Source organism: Zosterops lateralis (assembly GCF_965231275.1).
Source record: "Zosterops lateralis genome assembly, chromosome: 1".
Classification (NCBI taxonomy): Eukaryota; Metazoa; Chordata; class Aves; order Passeriformes; family Zosteropidae; genus Zosterops; species Zosterops lateralis.
The window spans coordinates 118302355-118325483 of NC_139762.1; the positions used below are offsets into that span (position 1 = coordinate 118302355).

General features: G+C 37.0%; 1 protein-coding gene across 1 annotated transcript in view; it reads right to left on the minus strand.

Moving 5' to 3' along the window:
• ARFGEF1 (ARF guanine nucleotide exchange factor 1) overlaps positions 1 to 23129 on the minus strand; it is an 86569-nt gene that overhangs the window by 52338 nt on the left and 11102 nt on the right. The window contains exons 2-4 of the mRNA XM_083859934.1: positions 8441 to 8471; positions 4429 to 4585; positions 3252 to 3398 (exon numbers count right to left, since the gene is read on the minus strand). Of these exons, the coding sequence (XP_083716060.1) occupies positions 3252 to 3398; positions 4429 to 4585; positions 8441 to 8471 (335 nt within the window). The remainder of the gene's footprint in view (positions 1 to 3251; positions 3399 to 4428; positions 4586 to 8440; positions 8472 to 23129) is intronic.

Sequence of the window (23129 nt, forward strand, 5' to 3'; positions counted from 1 at the left end):
CTTTTGAGAGGCAAAACAAAGGTAATTTAAAAAGTAAACTAAATTAACAATAATCCTCTACTAAATATATCCAGCATCCATCTATAACTCTGGCCTTTTGATTGCTCTCACATTGAATATTCTGTAAGAACAGCACAGTTACAGCAAAACAAAGTGGCTACAACCAGGAGAAAAATTTTCAACTCAGGGTCAGTTTTTTCTTCCTCTCAGCCAACTCTGATCATCTTATCTGTGGAAGATTTATGACACAGTACAGCTGTCATCTGATCAGCACGGGCTTACTTTGTCTTAATTTCGTAATTCAGTTGCCTGGAAACTCTCGAGTACTTGGAACAGCACATAAAACACAGCAGCTCTGGCTCCTCTCTCTAGTGTGAATTAGCTACTAGAACCATGTAATTCTGTTCCCTTTGAGAAGGTCTATGGGATTACTTTCAATAGCGATTTTTTTAAAGTTAACTTGAAGTCCAAACATTCACTTATCACAAAATAATACGTTAGTATGGACTGACTTTTGAAAGAACACAGGAAACTGAACTCCTTAAACCACAAAACAACAAATACATCAAATAACCTTCACAGATAAATAATTTTTGAATTTAAGTAACATTAAGAAAAAGTCACTAAATAACATTCAACTTTTCAGACTACAGTTATCAAGCACACACAACAATCTCTGCCAAACATTAATAAGTTGAGCTGTAAAAATACCTGGAAAATAGCACGTACATTCCATATGGCAAACCAAGGAAAGGAAACACGAGTGTAAATTGTTGATATCGTGTTCCATCCTGCCTCCTCATCCCTATTTCTTCTTTACAAATTTAAAAAAAACAACAAACAAAAAAACTCCAAACAAACAAAAAAACCACCCCAAAACCACCTAAGTTTTTCCATAGTTCTAGTTCTTCAGGCACCAAAAGGCCAGAAGAAATGTAAACAGTAAGACCTCTGCAACTGTCAGTGCAAGTCTGCACTCACACACTACAAATGCCCCAGCAGCCATAGGAAAGCAAGCCTGGAGGCAGAAAGACTCAATCTAGGGATGTTATTTCACACAATTTGAATAAACTACTTTTAATTGCATCAGCAGTCTAATTACTTGCACTGTTTCTGGCATAACAATCCCCACCACAACAACTACACAAGAAAGTTGCAAGGCTTCAAATCAGAATTATACCACATCAAACTGAACTATATGGGAAAGGAAGGAAAAGGCCAATTTCCCAGTCTGGTCCATCACAGAGTCTGTAAATGAACTACAAGGGCACTACAGAGATGAGAAGATGCAAGCAATAGGAGCAGAAAAGTTAAACCAGCCTCCATCAAAACTACTGCAGGCCATGACTCTAAAGCTTAGATAACTAAAAAAAGACAAATTATACTTCTCGGTGTCAGCAAGATTATTTCCTTGGTAGTCAGCAGAAAGGTATTTTCAGCATGTCCAGCTCTGGTAGTTGGGAACTGGCTTAAGATGGCTCTGCCCCTGGAAAGCCACCCAGTAACTAGGAAATAGCACTGCATGTTAACTCCTACCCCATGAAGGCTCCCAAATCCCAGAGTGAGGGCAGCACGCTATGCAAGGGCCACCCATTCTGCATGCAGAACCAAGACAACCCTCCAGAGAGGAAGGCGTCCAAGTGATCAAAGTCTCAGCTTTCACTGTGGTGTTGGTGAAGCAGCTGCCCTGTGGGAGTGTTGCTTATGTTGTGGGTAACAGCCTGGGAACACCAGCACAAAAAAGCGGGAGATCCAGGTCCGCTGCCTTCTATCTCCCTGATGGAATTAAAATTCTTCAGACAACAGACTAATCACCAGAACCACAAAAGAGTTTAAGAAGGAATACGATCCATCCTTCAAATCATACTGGGGAAGCAGGGTCCACAGTTATCTCAGAATTGAAGAGTTATGAGACCTAAGAGAATATGACTTAGCAGTTTCATTATTCTTCCAAAGTCAAAAGTTCTGGTCTTTGCCAAGGTTATTAAAAATTTTCAAGCTGTTAATGGTTCAGTGTATTGGACAAAGATGGAGTCAAAACAGTCCCCTCCACTCTCCCAGTTGTTCCAACATGGCGATTAGCTACACCTAAGCGGTAAAAAATTAAGGCACTAAATGAGTGTACACAATGCATTTTACAATTGTTGAAGAATTTACTTTCTCCAAACTTCTCCTGAACAGAAGGAGTATTAGCTCTTAGAGCCCCTTCAGACAGGGAGGACTGGAATAAGAAAGCATTCAGAGAGACAGTATTACAATGAGAGAGAGAGTTGTAATAGTTTCAGCACTGAAAGTTTAAATCAATAAAAACTTCCCTTTGCAGGATAGAAAACATCTTAAATGACTGGGCAAAACAACACAACAAATCTAGAAAACAGCAGCATGAACCAACATTAGTAACAACTACCTGCTGGAGAAGTGCAAAAAAAACCAGGGAAGGTTTGAGCTATGAAAAGGAGAAAAGCAAACCACATTCTTTGCATTAATGCAAGTAAATATAATCTGCAAGCAATGCCTCAGGATACATATACACAAGACTATGAGGTAACAAACACTCCATTTCTCTTAACTAACTTCAATTGTATTCTTCATTGCTGCTCACCACTGCAGCCATTCAAAGACTGCTGTTACAGGAACAGGGTACAACATTTCCACTAGGCAGCTAAATTCTAGTACTTGGCATAGTGATTTCCTGAAACAAATACCCATAATTAATGGATGCAATCAGAAAACAGACTCCCCAGAAACATTTGTACAAACTCCACACGCAACATTTATATAAGCTGTGGAAACAAACCCTGGCCCTTCTTCAAGCAAAAGTGTACGACACAGCAGTACAAAGCTACCATGGTAGTGTCCAACTGCCAGGTCTAATTGCATTTCATCAACAAATTCCATAACAGATTTTAAAATCTGCTGCTTAATTACCATTTCCCCCACTGGGAGTGCAGGATTGCTTGACAGTAATTCCTCACAATTAGAGACTCCACAGGTCTGCTGTGAATGAATTTCACCCAGTGATCTGTGTACAAGACTTGAGGCCACAACCACAAGTCCACCCAAAATGCAGTGGGAGAAATCAGGGGAAGGGCACAGGATAGGGAGTTTCCATCTCCAAGAAACAGGATGAAGAAAATATTTTAACACTACCATGACATTTACAACTTATGCACTTCTGCTTTTGAACTCTGAGGTCAAGAACGTCTTCCTGCTACCACCACTATAAATACAGGTAGTATTAAACATGTTACCTTTATTATTTGTAGCTGAACCCCTTCGTCTGTTTGAGGGCCTTGAAAACAGCCACATATTGTCTCGATAATTCTATCAATTAATTTTTTTCCTGGAGCTGTACTGTCTGGAGCGTTCCCTGTCAAGTGCCCATATGCTATAAGTTTCTGGAGAGAAGAAAAAAAACCCATGTAAATAAGAGCTTTAAGCCAGCTTTTTTTTATAATAAATAAATTCACTTGAGAGTTCCAACTTACACAGAATAATTAAAACAGTACCTTTTACCCCATGTATCATAAAACATCAAGGACTTTTTTATATATCCTCCGGATTTATTCCATTTTCACCCAGCAACTGCTACACAAACTTTTTCAGCAAGTTTAACATTAAAGGTTTTGTTCACCAGTTAATGTTTTAAAACAAACAGGACTCTGAAAACTAACTTACATCACAGAAATCTTCATATGTGGTCAACACACAATTGTTTTTTATACCAGATAAACCACCTGCAATGCTTTCTCTTTGAGCTACCAGGTAGTGTTCTATTTTTTAGTGTTTCTTCTGGTTTTAATTATTCTAGTATCCTTTGCTTTCTCTAGGTCTTCAATACTTAAAAGTGGAATTTATTACAAAATTAGCAAAATCCTCTTCTGAACACTTCAGGCACAAGAGTATTTGTAAATCCTCATGCTACACAGAGTATTATCATGGTACGAGAGCAGGCCAGGCACACATGCCTGTGACGGTGAACTGAGTTCACTGCTGGGCTCCTCTGGAGGAGTGAACAGCTAAAATTACAATGCTGCACAATTTCTTCTGAAAACATTTCAGGAGCCTCAAGAGTTTTGAGAGACTAGACATCTCAAACTGAAAATATTTTACTGCACTTATGAATAGCATAAAATGAAATTGCTAATGCTATACCTGCTGTGTTAGCTCAACACACATTTAAACACATGAAAATAGATAGCTGTACATAATAACCCAAACATGTAACTGGTAAAATATATACACATGAAGAAACACACACATACACTACATAATAAATAAGGCATACATTCATCTTTTGTGTGAAACACATTCTATTTGGTTGTGCATGCAATCATTATTTAACATTATTTATTACATATAACTGTACTTCCACTCCAAAGCAACTGGATTTTACAGTTGATAGTTAAAACTCATCTTCATACAGACCTGTAAACAATCTAGAGATGTACTGACAATCCTGGGGCACTTGGACTGGCATGCCAATTCAAATGGTAGGAAGTATTTGTCCGCTTCAATGAAGCTTGTCTTTGATTTCACAGGTGGAAGAGTGCTTGAACCAGACTTTGCTTCTCCATGAGGGGGACTAAACAGAATGACTGTATTAGAGTACTGTAAAGTGATCACACAAATCATTCTGACCACAATGTTTATGAATGAAATAAAATACCAAATTAACATTAGGAAAGACAAACTTCTAACAATAGTAATACATAAGTATTTTTAACACCTTTTATACTTCCTGGCTCCTTTGTGGACCAGGCAAATCGACCCATTTGCACACCAAGGGGACATCCAGTGGTATCTGCTGGTTTGGAAGCAGAAAGACTTGCTTCCTTTTAAATACCAAAGGGTTCCCCTTACTAGACTGGCAAAAGCAACAAACAGAACAAAACAAGCTGAACCTTTATCTTAATCTCTGCTTCAGGTATCACCACTGAATTCAAGAGTTGAGTGGTTACCAACATATCTCACTTGGGTATATTATCTGAAGTAACTAACTGTACAAAAGCAAGAAAATTATGAGGTGTTTAAGTTTTGTTGATTACAGCACCTTTAAAAAGGTCATGCTCATTAATACCACAAAAGGATAATTAGGAATGGGTCATTTTTCACTAATTTGAGTGGATCAATGCAGTTTGACTTTGGCTTAAAGCAAGATGTGCAGAATTTTCCTTTCACAGAATAACTCACCAGCTCTATATAAAGCATTCCCAACCTTTTTTGTGCACACATAGGTATCTTTAGATAAAAGGAAAACAACACTGTCTTACACAGGCTTGAAAAGCAGTATTAAAAAACTTGCAAAATGTCATTCTGTAGTGAAGGCTTACAGAATTCTTGCAGTAACTTGAATAGTTACTGCAAGAATAGTAGAACAACTGCATTCAAATACAGCTCCCATGCATGTTGCTAATTAAAAAAAGATGCTTCAAGGAATGTATTCAATTTCATGTTCCCTTTCAATTTCATGTTCCCTAAGTAGAAGAATGAACCACTAAGAGTTTATTATAAATCCAAAGCATGATTGCAGTCTCACACATTATGGAGTGGGCCTTAAACTAATCAATATAAATTAGTTTCACCTTTTCAAGGAGCAGGCTGGATTGTCCTTGAGATGATATCTGTCACCACATTCAAACAGATCTTGTTTAGGTTGCTTTAAAAAGGCACCCAAATTCTAAGTCTTAAGAGTGAGTAATTAGTACTAAGATGCTATTTTTTTACTGACTACATCTCTTTTGAAGGTCTAAGAACTTATCCCCACACATTTCTTTCCTGAAGAAAAGCAGAGTTGTTGGTTGTTTGTTTTTTTTTTCTGTTGGAAGCTTAACTTTATTTATTGCCCTGTACTGTTTAGCTGGAAGCAGACCTCTTTTGAACAACACTCTAATTAGATAAGTTGCAGAGGAAGTACATGATTCTCTTATGTTCTTGAATCTCTCTAATATTCCTACAAAACCTTTACTCTGAGGAATCTAAGGGAAGTTTTCTGTTGCTTATGTCTTATGACAAGACTGTTCCTTATCTAGTGATTATTATGCCCACTGAAACCATTAAAATTAAGTTAGAAAGAGCACTCTGGAAATAAACCCAGAATTGTTCAAAACAAGGAACAGGCCATGGTGAGATTCCAAAAATGAAGAATCCATGCCACAGCAAGCTACTACATAAGCCTGGAGTGTCTCTTATTTGAAAGCTATTTTAAAATGGGCAAGATATTAAATATGGAAGATGATGCACATTTGTCTCTGGAAAAGCAACTCAATTAAGCTCATCACACTGCTGATAATGTAAGGAAAGGGGATAGCAGGGAGAGGAGAAGAGAAACTCAACAAGACTTTTCTTCTCAATGTCAGTAAATTGCTTCTAAACCCAGAAACTATGCCAAATTTTTTTTCCACCAACGCATCTACAAAGCCTGGGAATTACGAAATATGCTGATATTTATGTATTAGCCATAAGAAAGGCTAAGGTATGTATCAAATAATGGATTTGGAAAATTATTTTGGCTGCATTTGCTGTGTAATGGTTACATAAATCAGCTTGTACTTTTCTATTCCTTTCCACCCCACTACCAAATACCAGTTCTGTTTAAAAAACAAACAGAACAAAAAAAGCTGTTTTCCATGCAAAATTTCTGGAAAGTGGAAATTATCTATTCTTCAGTTTATTCCAGGTTAACTGAGATCAGTTATCTTGAAGAGGGACTGAAAAAAATTAAAGACGCATCATTAGAAATCCCTTATTTGTGTATTTGAATCTCAATTATAGAAGTAAGAACCTGAAAATAATTTGACTAAGAAATTTCTCTATTCTAGGGCTTAGAAAAACAGTATTTTCTACTGCACCTAAACAATTTGCCTCTACAGTAAAAACAGACAAGTCCATTCACAGTTTTCAATTCCAGCAAAGCCTTCAGAGCACCAAAAGGCTACTGACAAAATAAAGACAGCACCAAAGAACCCAAAATCTATTTAGAAAATGCCTTTGGGAAGATAAGACATACACATTCTACGCCCCAAAAAAATCACAACTTCAGACATTGATAGGGCAGAAATTATGCACCTGAAGTTCAGAAATGGCTCAACCACATTTATATAAATGATTTTAATTCTGTGGTCTCATTAGTTTTAGTATGGCACTTAACTACATGACTGGATATTACTTTTTCTTATGCAGTGTCCAGAACAAATATCTCTCACTGAATATTTAACATAAAGCCTTTTTTCTTATCATGCTTCACAATGTAGACTTCTGCTTTATTTATACCACTCTAAGAAAAACCTATTATAAATTCACATTATTACTTTCTGTCTGAGACAATCTTGTAGTGCTGGATGCAACACTTTCTAAACACTACATAAATATTAAATTTATTTTTACAATCTTGCTATGAGCTCGTTGTATTGACTTCATTTTGCTGGTTGAAAGCAAAGCACTATCTCAATGAGATGCACCCACTAAGTTTTATGTGTCCAATTCAGTAAGCTGCGAGACTAAATTTTTCAGCATATTTGATATCGAGTTTTCCTTTACATCTTCTGAAACAAAGTTCTCTCTGACTTTATTCCAGCCAGAAGTGATTCTGTTTTCCAAACCCAAATTGTAGATTTCTGCTTAAATATCCAGGAGTGGAAATCACTGGTATCCAACTTTAATAGCTGTGGTTTAAATGATTTGCCCAATACTGAAATGCAGTTACAGGGCAGAACAGAGATCCCCAAGCAGCACCCAGCTGCCTAGGAACACTTCCATCCTGTTTCATCCACTGATTCAATTCTTTCAACAAGTGGTATGAACAGTCTTCAACACATGGCCCTCACTCAGGGACAAAGACAATCTTGTGCAACATGTAACGAAATACCAATAACAGATCCCACAGCTTAGTAATACTTAGAAATTTCTTGACAGCAAAAGACTGCTGAATGTCAGTTTTTGGTTTTACCTTCACTTGTAGAACTGCCTTCACAAATCTCACCTATTCCCTAACAATGTCCTTTCCAGACACTATCTTTGCCAGTTACATTACTTTTCTCTGCTCACTCCCACTTCCTCACCCCAATCTCTTCCCCCGATCACTCATTTTATGTCTTTTACCTGCATTCTTCCTCCTTCTCTGAATCTACTTCAAGGCTCTTCCACCAATACATTGGAAGAAATTTCTGTGCCATCCACAGAGATCTTTTCCTACTTTGATCCCTATTTCCTATGCTCCCTGGTCAGACAGTACCACCCTGCTCCCTCTAAGCCCTGTGCCCTGCACCACAACAGCCAGTCACATAAACCAGCACCATCTGTACATTTCCAGATACCACCAACCACCCAAAATATGCTGAAAATGCTTTTCAGAGACCCATACTCCCCATGCAGAATAAGTATGGTACACATTTTAAGATGTTAAAAGCACTATCACTTAATATGATGAACTATCACATACCTTTGCTTTTCTGTTTCAGCCTTTATTTCCTCTGTAAAATGAAACAAAGGCATAGTTATAGAAATGTATCATAAGCACATATATAAAATAAGTAACAGAAAACTACTGGAAAGCAGAACTATTTAGGCAAACATTTGAAACTAGGATTATTAAAAACAGAAAATACACGTTTACAGTTTTGTAAGTACCTCTACTTCTCCACCTGCATTGATTGCAAACTGTATCATAATTACTTTGCAAATCTATATTCAAAACTAGATGCTTAAATTTGCATCCAGTAATACCAGCTAAACATCACATCCCTGGAATGCTTCTGTGAAGACACTGGCCAGCTCTTTTCACAGCTGACGTATATAGAAATAATAAAGAAAACACAAATATTTTTTGACTATTAATTTACCTAAAAAGGATAAAAAAATATATATACTGCTTGATAAATACAGACTATACAAAAACACAACCGAACAATCTACTACTGCTAGTTTTTACATGAAATCTGAATGACCAATTATCACTCATGGTTTAAACAGCATTAGGTACCACAGTAATGACTAAGGGAGAGGAAAAAAGTCTGCAGCGCCTCTTTTTCATACTGTTTTAAAATACATTATACCAGAAGGATGACTAGTTGAATGCTTTTGGTGAACATTTTCAGCAATTTTCTAACAATACATTTTCAAAATAATTTTAAATTACTGGAACCAATTTTAGGAAACATCTTTGATTCAAGACTAGTCTTGTCTATTCTCCAGTCATTTTGCATGCTTAAATCATAGGAAATTTCATGGAGCCTAGGTTATCCAGTGCTGAACAATGCAAACTTGAAATAAACTGTATAGGATCAAGAATTAATGTGTGTGTGTGTTTCAAGAAATCTTCTCATGAGATCTATTCCAATATCAAGTCCTGCTCAAACACAAAAAACTATAATCAACTAAACCAAACACTTTGATTTTTTGCGTATAGGCCTTGAACTAGTGGCATGGGTTGATTCTGACAAAAAACACATCAACTTAATCTTTCTAAGCGAGCTCCCATGCAGCAAAAGCACACCTTGTCTGTCCTTCATTTACCACTTCACACGGTCAGACTGATTCACTTACCTAACACAGGTTCTCACGCCTGGTATTTTATCACAGATCACTACTAACAAATATGTTTACTAGCTGGCTTTCCCAACATTCAGAAAATTGAACATACAGAATGCACATCACCCTAAAATCTCTATCTTATTTCTGGCAAGACTGGTGTTCATATTTACCCCCAGGAAGCCCCAGAGGTTAGCAGGTCAGTGGATCACCCCAGAAACAGCTACTCCAGCAGTTGATCAAATCTGGGTTACCCAGTACTGGACAAAACATGAAAATAATTCCATATTCAAGACACCAAACATTCCTCAGTAAGTAATAACAATAAGACTCATGGTCAAGAATGTTTCAGTAAAGTATATCTTCTCTCCATATTATGAAACTACAACTTTTACTCACTTGAAGACAAATTCCTGACCAAAAGAAAGGAGAAGAAACTCTATTCCTCCCTTTTCCAGCATCTTCATACCTTCCACTATTTTACCTCCCACCTTAGTATTCACACCCAGGAACTCTGCTCCCTGAGATACTCTGAAAGTTTGTCCATCAAACAACACTATCAAGCAACAGATAAAGCTGAATGACTTCCAAGTTTAAAGTTTCCAACAAAACTGACCTGAAGTAAAAAGCTTATAGAAGTGTCAATCTAAATAAATGCTACTACCATTTCAAGCAGCATTGCCTAAGTCTATTAATGTGAAACCACTGATTTTCTAACCTTTGTTAAATAAAAAGAAAGGTTCTTACGGTGTCCAACATCAATTATTTTTACAAGACTAAAATATTTGTAATTGCAGAGAAGCCTGATATGATACTATTAGTATGAATGAGGTAAAACAGCAGACTTGAACTTTACTTTTACCCTTGAGAATAGAGAAAACCTAATTTCTTTCACTGTCTGATTGCTCCCTCTCTCTCGGCGCCAGAACACAAGTTAATCACAGCACAATTTCACGGTCATGTATCAACCACATCCAGCAGGAAGCATACAAAAATTCAAGAAACATTATCAGCAGAAAACCAGATTATAATAAAGGTAACTAACAATTCTCATGCTAGATAAATAATCTATTAAAGACAGATGAACCAGAACACTTAGTGATGCATTCTTTTAAACAGGAAAAAATAACCCCTGCAGAACTAAAAATTAGCTAGAACAGAAAGACGAAGCCAGACTTGATAACATTGTTTAATTTGCTCCCCCTCTTTTCAAACACACAACGAAAACTGCAACAGAGAGGATCTCAGAGCTGGAAAAGCTTATTATCTCAGAATCACCATTCATTCTGGGAGGGAAGAAATAAAGAGGATGTAAAATGCTAAAACATGGGATAAAAACTGTAGGGAAGGACAACAGCTTCCTCTGTATTATCTGTCATGTAAACACAGAATTACTATGAAAATCAGCTCAAATTACTCCATGGTACTGAAATGATCAGGCGCCCTAAAATTGAACTAATTGTAATTATTTAGAAGTGCAGCAGAAATGGCAAAATAAACCCCTTCTGAACTCCCATTCACACACAGCTCCAGAAGACCTCTTTATAGAATTCTGTGACCTCTGCAACAGAATTAATGGAAACACACAAAGCTTTTACACACCAAACCTAGTGATCAAAGAGGTACATTATTTTGCAGTTTTACAATGGTGTGCATCAACTGTTTCACCAAACAGGCAAAATGAGTCATGTACATGAGTTTCAACATCCTTTTCCATTTCATCTACACTTCTATAGACCATCATAATTTCAAAGAAATCTCTGAAAACATCTAAGACCTTTGTTGTTGGTTTTGGCTGGGTTGGAGCTAATTTTCTTCACAGCAGGTTGTATATGTGCTGTTTTGGATTTGTGCTGGAAACATTCAGGAATGTTTTAGTTACTGCTGAGCAGCACTTACAGAGTCAAGGCTTTTTTCAGTGTCTCACTCCACCCCACCAGTGAGCAGGCTGGGGATACCCACCAACCTGAGAGAGGACACAGTCACAACAGCCAAGCCCCACAGACCCCAGGGGCATCCATTTCCCAGGGTGTCACACTCAGCAATAAAAAATCGGGATATGGGGCAATAAAAAATCGGGTGTGTGTGCAGTTTGCCAGTTGCTGCCTGGGACTGGCTGATAATTAGTCACCTGATGGTGAGCTACTGCGTTTTTTTTTTTTGCAGCACACGTTTCTTGGGTTTGATTTTTGTTGTCATTTCTCCCTATTTTCTTTTTTCCTTTTTTTAAATTAACCTGTCTTTATCTCAACTCAAAGTTTTTGCACTTTTCCCTTCCAGCTCTCTCTGATACAAGGCAGTGAGAGCCTGTGTAGGGCTTAGTTGCTGGCCAGAGAAACTACAACAGGCATCCATAATTTCATTCTCACCTCTCCAGCTTTAATTCGCTACTTTTAACACGTCATTTGAACACTTTTCCTTACTCTCTTCAGACTGCTTATTGTTTTTAGTATAAAAACCCAAACTAGTTTCCAGTTTTCCCTTTCCTCCTTTAGCACCTTATAATCAGCTAATCTCATCTGCAACTACAAAATCAACAAATTTCTGTGTAACGACAGCGAGTAACACCAAGCAATACTGGATTATAACACTGAACAAAATTCCAATTCTAGAATAATTCACTGTTTACCATCCTGTATCCAATTTAAAGTACAATTTAAACATTAGCTACATCTAATAACCTAAATTTCAAATGGGTATCTAGGCATTATTTCCTTCTGGCTACCTAAATATGCTGTCATACTAAATGAAGTAGAAACATTCTAGAGTTATACTTTGGCAGAAGTCAAGGATAACATTCTCATCAAGTAAGGAATAACTAAACCAATACCTTTAGGAGTGCTACAGAGAGCTGAATTCCATGATATCAACATCAAACTGTACATTAGATTACAGGAAAGAGAATTCTTATGGAACTTGCTATTGGGAAAAATGCACACGATTTACCATAAAGTGGAAAAATATTTTACAAGTTCATTACAAAATATGATGCTAGGTAAACCCCACACATCTAAAAATATTTAACACATCTCTCATTCTGTTTTGCCAATCTTGCATCAAAATTGTATTTAAGAACAAGTACATATTACATTCCCATAACACTGTATTCTAAACAACTGATGTTATCTGCCAGAGAAGCACATGCATAATTCTCAATTCCACAAGGATCTGCACATCTAAAGCCTAATACTGACTGTAAGCATCAGAATAAAAGCTTATTAAATATATAATGAATTCAAGACAGTAAGCAGTGGCATTTTAAAGAACTGTAACCACTCTGGGTAATCAGGAGATAGAACTATCCAAAGCAGCAGAGACTGCAATAATTCAAGGAAACGAGTCAATGTTTGGAGTTCATATGACTTATACCACAGAAGACTATTGTGAGAAGGAAGCAATTTGCATTCAATTCTTTCAAGTCAAAGCAGGTGGATAAGATCCAAGGAACAAGCAGTGAAGATGAATTTAAATTACATCACTATCTATATTAAAAAATGTGAAATCAAATAAAGGTGAAATCAAATTAAAACATTAAAGTTTTGCTTGAATTGATTTTGTTTGCATTCTTCTATCCAAGTATTCTAGTGACTGTGTCCACTATCATACAATAAACTGTGGCAACTAAATGATTAAAAGACTCCACATTTTCCTTCATTAAACAATACTGACAATGTCCTTCTCCATGTCAAGGTATACAAAAACTCTGTAATATGAAACTAGAAATTCTGTATTTATTTGAAGATAACTTTAATTAACTACACTCCCAACTATGTAATAAGATTATTACACATATGGTAACAGTTTCACTTTAAAGAAGTGCCAAGTTTGAACTTACAGTAGTAAAGCCATATAAATTTGACAGGAACAAAAAAACCAAACAATTTCTCCTTCAATGAGATGAAATTCCTAACAGATCATGCTGAGCATATTCTTCCCCAAACTGGGTTACTAGAATATATTTCCTAGAAAATATCTCAAATTTACTTAATTTCTGGGTAGCAGTTAGCTTCAAGCAGTATCAAAAAGTCTCTCGTCTATTCCACTAAAGTACTAACACCCAAAAAGCACTAACAGACTTCAGAAAAAAAACCTAAAATAAATACATCTAAAGAGCCCAAATAATGGAACTGGAGAAGCACACAGCTGTTTTTAACTTGAGCTCCACTGCATTAAAAGAATGATAATCCAAAAATGATCTCTCTGTGCAATTTCTGCTAAGTCAGTCCATCTAAGAAAAACCAGTAAGTTTATGTAAAAATACATGCTGCAAATTTAGCACTTGCTTTGACCCAAACATTACCCCTAACATCTAAACCACTTACAGATCTTCCACAAAGCTTAAGATTTGCCAAGAAACAGTGTCCAGAACACACACCCAGATTTTATTAATGCTTCCAGCTGACCACTCCTCTTGCTCCCATAGAGTCTTTGTGTCACACTGCCTCTGACCTGTGAGCTACCCCAGTTTCAGGATGTTTCCTTACACACTGAAAAGGAATTCAAGGAAACACACTAAGGAGGTATGGACAGCTGTCAAACTCAGTCTTTTCCTGTCCTATTTCTTTTTTAACTGTAGCAGTTAAATTAACTACTAAGTTAGAGGTGTAATTAACTTCATTAACTTTTAATACACCTATCTGCAATGTCAATGGGGTATCAGTGTATGCAACAGCAAGCAGACAAAAAATGAGAACTTTTATAAAAAGCCTCACTGGGATCTCAAACCAGCACAGAATAATTAAAGAGTTTAGTGTAACACTGTACTAATCTATTCCCCTACATTATCAAACCAGGCTGACCTGCCTAAAACTGGTAATAGTGTATGCAAATTCATCATAGGAAGATGGTACTGAAGTGATCAGTATTTTGGGTTGCCTGCAGAACAAACTACTCATTATGAAAGCTGAAATTGCTTCTTAAATAGAATTCCTGAGATACATATCACAGCACTACATCTTCCTCTAAATCCTATAAATAGGATAAACAGTTTTTTCCGTCATACCTTCCAGGATGAACAGAGCTCTCCCCTCCCTTCCCTCAAACTCTCTTCAACACAGTGTCTAGAAGATGGACAAAAAAAGCCCATTTTTTGGAGTCCAAGAAGGAGCTGATAGTGGCACTAGGCCTTTAGGGTGCCATTTTTGTTCTGTTTTAATCCAGCTAACCTAAAGAAAAATGGGATTGGAAGAAATGCAGATGCAAGTACAAGCACAATAAAGCATCAAAATGTGAATTTTACCTATGTATGTTCTCCCCATTGTAAATATCAGAAGTGTTTCTTCCCTTTCAAAATTCCTGACCCCAGACTTTAGCACAGGCCTCCAGTTATAGTTTATTCACACATCTGTACACATCTGCAGTAAGTGCTGGTTCTTGCTAGGGTGTCCTTGCTGGGGTTAATTACACCTTTTCATTATACCTAGTTTATTCCATCTGTAAAATTATACCTCACACAGCTATGGCACAGGGACAGAAAACAGCAAAGGTCTGTACAGATTTAAGAAAATCACTGCTGTGGTCTTCATTTAGCATTTATATAACAGAAAATAATTCCTGTACAGACAAATAAAAGAATCTCAGGAGTATATTTGAACACTTCCACTTGCTTTCCATTCCAACATATTACACTGTTGCAACTTCATGTTTACAGATATAGAAGGAGTAACCAAGGAAGCAGCTGAAATTAGGAAGCAACATTCCAAACAAACAGCAGTTATGAGTCTGGTAACTCCTGATGAAATTCCATGTACATCATCCTCATTGTGCTCTACAGAATCTTGAAACCCTCTAATCAAGTGACATGCTTCATTAGTATGAGAAGTCATATCTCATGATCTTTGAGAAACATGGAGGAGTAACCTTTGAATCATGTAGAGGAATATTTACCTACACACAAAGTCAAAACTCAGAAGTCACAAACACAGACTTTGGCAGAGTGCTTCAACTTTAGATGACACTAATTCCTTTGAAGAGTGCTAATCCAGGAAAGGAACAATATCTGTTGTCACTTCTCATGTCATATTTTCTGATATGCTACAGATTCGCAGCATATACTGTCAAAGTGTTTCTCTACTCTTGTATCTGAACTTCAAAAGTCATTACATCTCATGCTCCTTATTGGTTTTTAATCTTTGAAGCAATGATTATTCTTAGTTCTTCTGAGAATAATAACTTCTCCTTTATTCTCAGTTTTCTTTTTAGCCACTTTTAGATGGCACTAATACAGAACTACGGGTTCTCCCCAGCCCTGCTCACAACGCACCACTCAGGAATGCACAACTCTGGCACACATTTAGAAACCTGAATGCACAGCCTGTCTTGGTTCAGTCAAACTTAGTACCCGCTCCTTCAGTTTATTAGATATGACATTTTCAAATACAGACTCACTGGCAAATCTATACAAAAGCAGAAACTACTCTAGTGGCCTCATTCTGCTTAAAATTAATTCAGAATAATTCAATCCAGTGTGGTTTTATAACTGGATTTCCCGTAATAATCCTTCCACTTGCTAAACCAAGTCAAGACTACTGTCAAGTTGCTTCACTACTTGAGGAGTGGTGACACATATACAGGTCATACATTACCAAGGATAACCGAGCTACACTCATTCTTAACAGCATTTATTTTCTAACATGTGGCTGAAAAGCTCACTTCCTACAGGAGTAAATTCTCTGCTTCCCCTTATTACTATACGGGTCATCCTTTAATAAACCTACAGCGAACTCCCAGCCACAAATCTGTTTTTCCTTTTATCAGTATCAAAGAACAGAAACAGACTTTTTATTTACATGTTTAAACAGTTACAAGAGGACAGCCATGTGTATTTAGTTTAATCAAGCAGCGCACACCTTTCAAATACCTCCTGCCAGCCTTTGGCACCTCCTTTTGCAACCTCTGTGAATAGGTTTCATGCTCAGAACTGGTGGTACAAGTCGCTGAAAAGGTCCATTAATATAAAAGGAGCTTGGTTGCTTACCAAATACAGTCACCTAACCAGACTATAAAAAGGATCTTGCCTAGAGAGACGGTTTTCCAATGTGCTTTAATCCAGTCTATCTGAGGGTGACCACCAAAATAAGTGGTTCCTCCTATTCCCCATTGTGTGTGTGTATCTGCAACCTCTTTACACAATAGCTACCAAGGCATTGCATTTAAATAGTGTGACAATTTTAGTTTTCATTAGGTCAGAGAGCTATTTCAACTCACTGTAGATCTACATGACTCTGAGTTGCCTCACATGTTTTGGTAAGGAAAAGCTGAACAGAATTGCCCATTGCAGTGTAGACCAAAAAATGCACTGGAATAAATATACTACATAACCCTATGAAGTCTACCCACTATGTCTCATCGACATTGCTGCTATTTGTGTAATGATGTAAAGTTTTGACAGGACAACAATGTTTCTTTATCACATAACAGGGAGAAAGCCTGCAGCTCTATATTCTTCTCCATATTCACAACATGTATTGTTTTTCTGACTCTTCTCTCATGTCATGTATTAAAACTCTTCTGAGTCATGTAAATTCTGTTTCTATAGGCTACAACCCCGGCAACACAGCAACAGCTATTTAAACGGAGACAGGTAGCACATTTCAAAAACAGCATAAATTAACCTCACTCAGGTATTTTTATTACTTTTTTGTCATTTTTGCTGCTTAAAGAAAGAAGGTAGCACACGTCTGCTATGCACACAAATGAGTCAACTACTACTCAGAACAAAGAAAGACTATTCAGCAAGAAAAATTTACAATGCTGTTCAGTGTGTTGAACAGCAAAAAATCAGTTGCTACTTAACATCCCTTTCCTCCTGGCTGCATCATCTGTCTATATTAAGCCAGTACAACTGTCTTGTACACCTGCCATAGAATTGCAGAGGGATTTCACTAGTTAAAATGTAACAATGTAAAACTGGGTTAAGAACATAAATATTGATATTTTTAACCTAAAATTTTTTAAGACTTTAAAAAAAAATCCCACAACATAGATGAGTTCCTACACCTGATTTTACCATATGGTAAAGGGTAGGATGGGGAAGAAAACAAATGCTTTACCAAGTATTACTGCTACTGCTGGGGAAATATGGGTTGTTAAGTTATAATAGATTGGAATAACAGAACAGAAAATGAAATTCAATGTGGAAACATGAAAATGTGCATCGAGGGAGGTAATTTGTTTCTTTAGTAAAGAATATGAGAGGACAAAATACTGCAGAGAAACACCAAAGTAAGACAGGCCTCCTACAAGAGTTTGATCAAAGGTCACACTGTAATTATTTAGGTCGAAATAACTACAATTTAAAGAAATGGCCATTTCACCAAGTGCAACAGTATACAGATCAGCATACAAAGAGATTCTTACCAATGTCTCTCATGAAAATAACACATGCTGGACTAAGAAAAGCATTGCAAGTCTCTGGAGACAAACAGATAAAACAAAACCTAAACAAACCATAAAAAGCAGCTTCTCTGCCTCAGGAACTGATTTTTCAAATATTCTTGCAAGGAAGCATAACTGCCATCTAAGTAGCACACAACAAGGTAAATGAAACTGACTACCAATATAAATTCTGTAACATAGTGATTATAATCAGCATAATTCTTGGCAGAAGTGAGACTTTATTTACATCACCCCTGTCAATGCAACCCAACATTACAAAGCACTCTGTGTGAATTCCTACAAGTACTTGTAACCCCCCTAAAAAGAGCTGTGAATCTACTAATTGAATTAAGTTTCAAATCTAAGGGATGGGGGCAAGGTTAAGCCTCAAAGGATGGTTGAATGTAATGGTCTGAAGTAATACCTAACTCCACCAGTCTCTCTAGAGCAGTTCATGCAAGATAAGGGAACTCAACCCAATTCTTGTTTACCTGAGTCAACTGATGGCACACATTATCTTGTCAGCATATTCATCAAAGAGAAAACAGAGTGAAAAATCAGGACAGACAGAGATTCTCAATAGTGTAACCTGCAGAGAGACTCAGTACATCCAGTCCTCCTATCAATTTTCTCAAGAATTCATTACTTCACTTGATTGAGTATTTGTTTCAGTCAGCAGAACTGTAGCTTGCACTGCATGCAAGAGCAGGGCTGCAGACACTCTCTGGGCATGGTGGGTTTATGCTTCCTCCAGGCCAGTAAGGGGGACCAAGGAAACCAGCAGCTCTGTTGTTTAAAATTGTGAAGCATGTTGGCCTATTTCTAGAGAATGCAACTCATCAATAATTCTTGATTTACCACAGCAGCTTGATTTGCTGCCCTCTGAAATTTAGAAAAGTCAAAAGCAGCCTCAGTTGTTCTTCTGCAAACTTAAAGCAACGTAATTGATTATGTGTAAGATTTCTAGTGAAAGGCATCAGATATGAAATGTATCATGTTTTACAAAGAAAACAAGCTTGTGGTAATGCACATTGTGACTTTTCAGATCAAATTTGACTTCCCCTCTTTCCATTCCTATAATTGAATAGCTTCATTTCCCTCATTCTTAAAATCTGAAATTCAAGCACATTCCTCTGCTTGTAAAAGTGTGGGTTTCCATCAAAAAATAATAATTTTTAAAAAATTAAATATATATATGCCAGAGATGGAAACGAATTTTGTCTTGATGGATACAAGATTACATTTGAAGTAGGAACAGCATTTTTAATCAGTTCATTTCCACCTGCCTGAAAAAACTTATCTATCTGAAATGAAATACATCTAGAACAAAATCCTGTGATTTATATCTCATCTGAAGGGACACAATAAGCTTCTCTCTGAAGATCATCTTTAAATTTGACCTTTCATTTCAAAGCAGGAAAACACGAGCAGCCTAACTCAAAAAAAAATCAAAGACCAGACAGTATGAAACTATCTCACTTCTCTGCAGCGTAATTGCTGGATTCTTCCACCATATCCATCCCTATAAGAGAGAAAATTCTGCACACTCACTTGCAGTCAAGCAATGCAATAAATAAAAGGCTTAACAGAAACAAGTCTCTTAAGCATCTGACTAACTCTTAAAATGTAATTACCATTTTAATTTTTGCATTTACAACTGAAAAAGTATCCCAAACATTCAACAGAACCTACATTTAGAAACACAAAATGTTGCATTCCAGCTAGGATTCAATCTGATATATATATGATGTTTCTCCCTGCATATTTTCATGCACACTGTCTGCCTGACCTCTTGTAAACACAACTTGTCACTGCAGTTTCAAGCTGAGGAAGCTGGACCAGCATGTCTGCTTTAGAATTTGCCCAAAATTCTCCAAAGCCAGCAGAGAGCTCAACATTATGGAATACAGGAAGTCAGATACATCTGAAGGCCTCTAATCTTGGGCATCTTAATCTTTAACTCTGTTCTGTTTCAAGAGGTTCTGCTCTCCTGACAGCACAAACAATGTAGGAACAGAAGTAGCAGATAACATGAATTTGAGTCAGTTTCTCAATTTCTCCTCAGCACCCTCATATTTTAATGACAGTATTACAGCTGTATACATAGCGTTGCAGTTACATAAACTCACAGAAACTCAAAAGAAACAAAAACCGTTTTCACTTATGTACTTGGGCTCTTTATGAATCAAAATTTTAAGGCCTAACCAACCTAACTTGCAAGGATCAAGCTAGAGTATATTCTGCAACAGTGGAGCTCTCCTTGTGTTATACAAGCATTCTGTTCTTCCTACTTCTGATACAACACAGCTTTTTACACCTACATGCAAAGTTTAATTCTAGAATTAGTGTATCTTCAGTTTATGATGCCATCCCAGAACATCAGTATGTTCAATCATCATTTCATGTCATAAGACAGGGATTTGTATGCAGTAGCTCCAGACCATTTAATTAAGAAGAAAAATTTCTCTTTGTAGCTAACCATGCATTTTCATACATAAATAAATATATATATATAGTTTTGAATTTTTGTACTACCCAGCTCAGAAGCTGTTTTACCATAAAGTGCAGACATAGTAGAAAAATAAATTTCTAACAAGAGGAAAGAAGGCATTTAATAAAGTTTGACGGACAATGAATGTTTCATGAAATACATAAGCAGTGTCCAAAGAGCCAAACAAAACTAGAGAAACCTGTCGCCCTGATTTTTCAGCCTTCTGATTGTTTTTTATTTCTACTGGAGCCTTCTCACACTTGTGATAAAAACAAAGACTGATATTTTGTAAATAACACATTCCTTCCAGAGAGAAGGACAAACTGAAGGACTGCTGGTTTGACCAGTGGGGTCTGAGGGGTGTCAACCTCATCCCCCCAATTTCTGGTCAAAGTCCAAACTATATTTAAACTCTGAATTTAAAAATAAAGTTTAGTTTTTCTTCTTTTTCTCGCTCTAAACTTGAAGAGTGAGTGTGGTTCTTTTCATGTCCTCTTGCAACAGAAACCCTATACCAGATTTTAAAATAAAGTTCATGAGAGCTTTTAGAACAGGGGAACAAACCCAGAAATTAAACTAAAAATATCTGACTGTATCGGACAGAAAGATACAAGAACAGCAAGTTTTTCTTAAACCTTTGATATCCAGTCTTCATTTTGCTTTCAGGAATGGCCAACAGCATATGCTCAAGTAAATGCAGATTACAAAAGCAGGGCAAGAATACTGCAATAGTTCCCTCCTACCAGTATTTAGCCATCTGTGGCTTACACTCTTCCTGTGCAGAGACTGTTCCTGCAGGTTTGACAACCCTTGTTAAATTTTCTCTTAATCACTTTTCAAACCATTTTAACTTTTGGGATGAATGCAATTACCAGCTGCAGGAAAGAATTTTTTTTTTTGCTTTACTTAAATAAGCTGGGTTCTTTACAAGATCTCTGTATCTGCATTATGAGAAATTACAATCAATTACTCTCTCTTCATGTCTATGCCACTTATAATTGTACACACTTCCTTTACTTCCATCTCCAATTTTTTTCCCTTCAGGGAACAAGAAGCACAGTCTGCTTGATCACCTCTGCAAGGCATTCCACACTTTCAATCATCCTCGTTGACTTCTGCATCAAGAAGGCAGCAGAGAGCAGAACAGCACATGGAATGTGTGGTATCTCTATAAAGCAGCTAACAGCTTCATTTTGCCTCTCTATTGTTTTCATATATGTCTTTTTGACAAAGGAATCGATATTTTGAAGGAATCGGTGACAGCAATTCAGTGCCATGTACCCTCTTGGCAGATATAAGTCTTATTTAGAGCCCATGTTTGTGCACCCACAGTTTCAAGCACTTTCCTCCTCCACACAGGTCAGTTTACATTTAGCAGCTCCCAACCAGTGCCCCTTGATCACGGAGTGGGTCAGTACAACGCAGCTGCTGCCTCTGGCAGGTTGTTTTCACTCTGTTAAGTATTTTCCTTAATTAACCTTTGTAACCCCACCACTCACCCCAAAACACCACAAACCTCTACAGAACTGAAATACCTCTTTGTAGGGAAAACAGATTATGTAATCCTTGGGCTCAGTACCTTCAGGAACCTTGGGCAAACAACCTGGTTGAGGTTCACCATAAAACTGTATTACCTTACAATTATCTATACACTCAATGACTCTGCCATGCAGATTTGGGATGATAGGTCTCCCCTCAGAAAAGTCCACACTAATTCTTCCTCACCACAGCACACACATCCATTCTGTTCTCCATTAGCTTTATTCTTTGCTAGAGTTCAGACCTGCCAGGCTGAAGCTCTCAAGATTTCTTCATCCCTCATATCCTTAGCATCTTCAAAAAAAAAAAAAACAACAACCCAACAAACCACTGGCTCTAGTCACATTTAGCACCTCCCATTCATCTGTTAGCAATTAATGAAATTTAAATCTTACATATTCTATTAAACAATCCAGCAATTTCAGATTTGAGGCCCTTTAAAAACTTCTAATCCAACCAAGTTAATAGAATCTTTAGTTTAGACTTCAAATTGGGATATTTTTCCCCCAAGTCATTAATTTTAATTCCTCTATAGGAAACTTTCTCAGTTTCCACAAACAGCAAAAAAGGTAAATAATGTATTTTCATCTTCTTCAGTATCTTTGTATTCCCCAAATAATTCTGCAATATCACTATCATTTACAAGCAATATGGATATGGGTGTGTTTTCTTTGCTATTTGCTCATACAGGCTTTATCACAAAGCTTTGACAAGCTTTTATCAATAGCTGATATGCACTAACTGTTAAGAGAACACCTGACTAACAATCAGCTCTAAGCATTTTGCTCCCCTTTTTGATCCCTCAATCCTGTGTTAGTCTTTTCTTGACATAAAAACCATGGTCTTAAGTGAGTTTTTTCATGGCTGCTATGAAGCTGATTTTGAGACTATGTTTGAGCACACAGTGATGAGATTGCTCACTGTTACAGGCAAGCTCTTCACTTGCCACATCTTAAACCAATTCCTGGGTACTGCTCAAGAAGGACACGAGCTGCTCAATACATCTTAATTCGGTGTTGCCTGTCAATGCAGTTGAATGTATTTATCTACCATGACTAAGCTTTCTGTCAAGTACAGCAAATTAAACATTCCTACCTTCATAATTATTGCTATGGAATGAAAAATTTTCCACAAATTATCCCTTCTCATTCATGGCCTAAGACAGCAGTCTCATTTCAAAACCACTGATACTTTC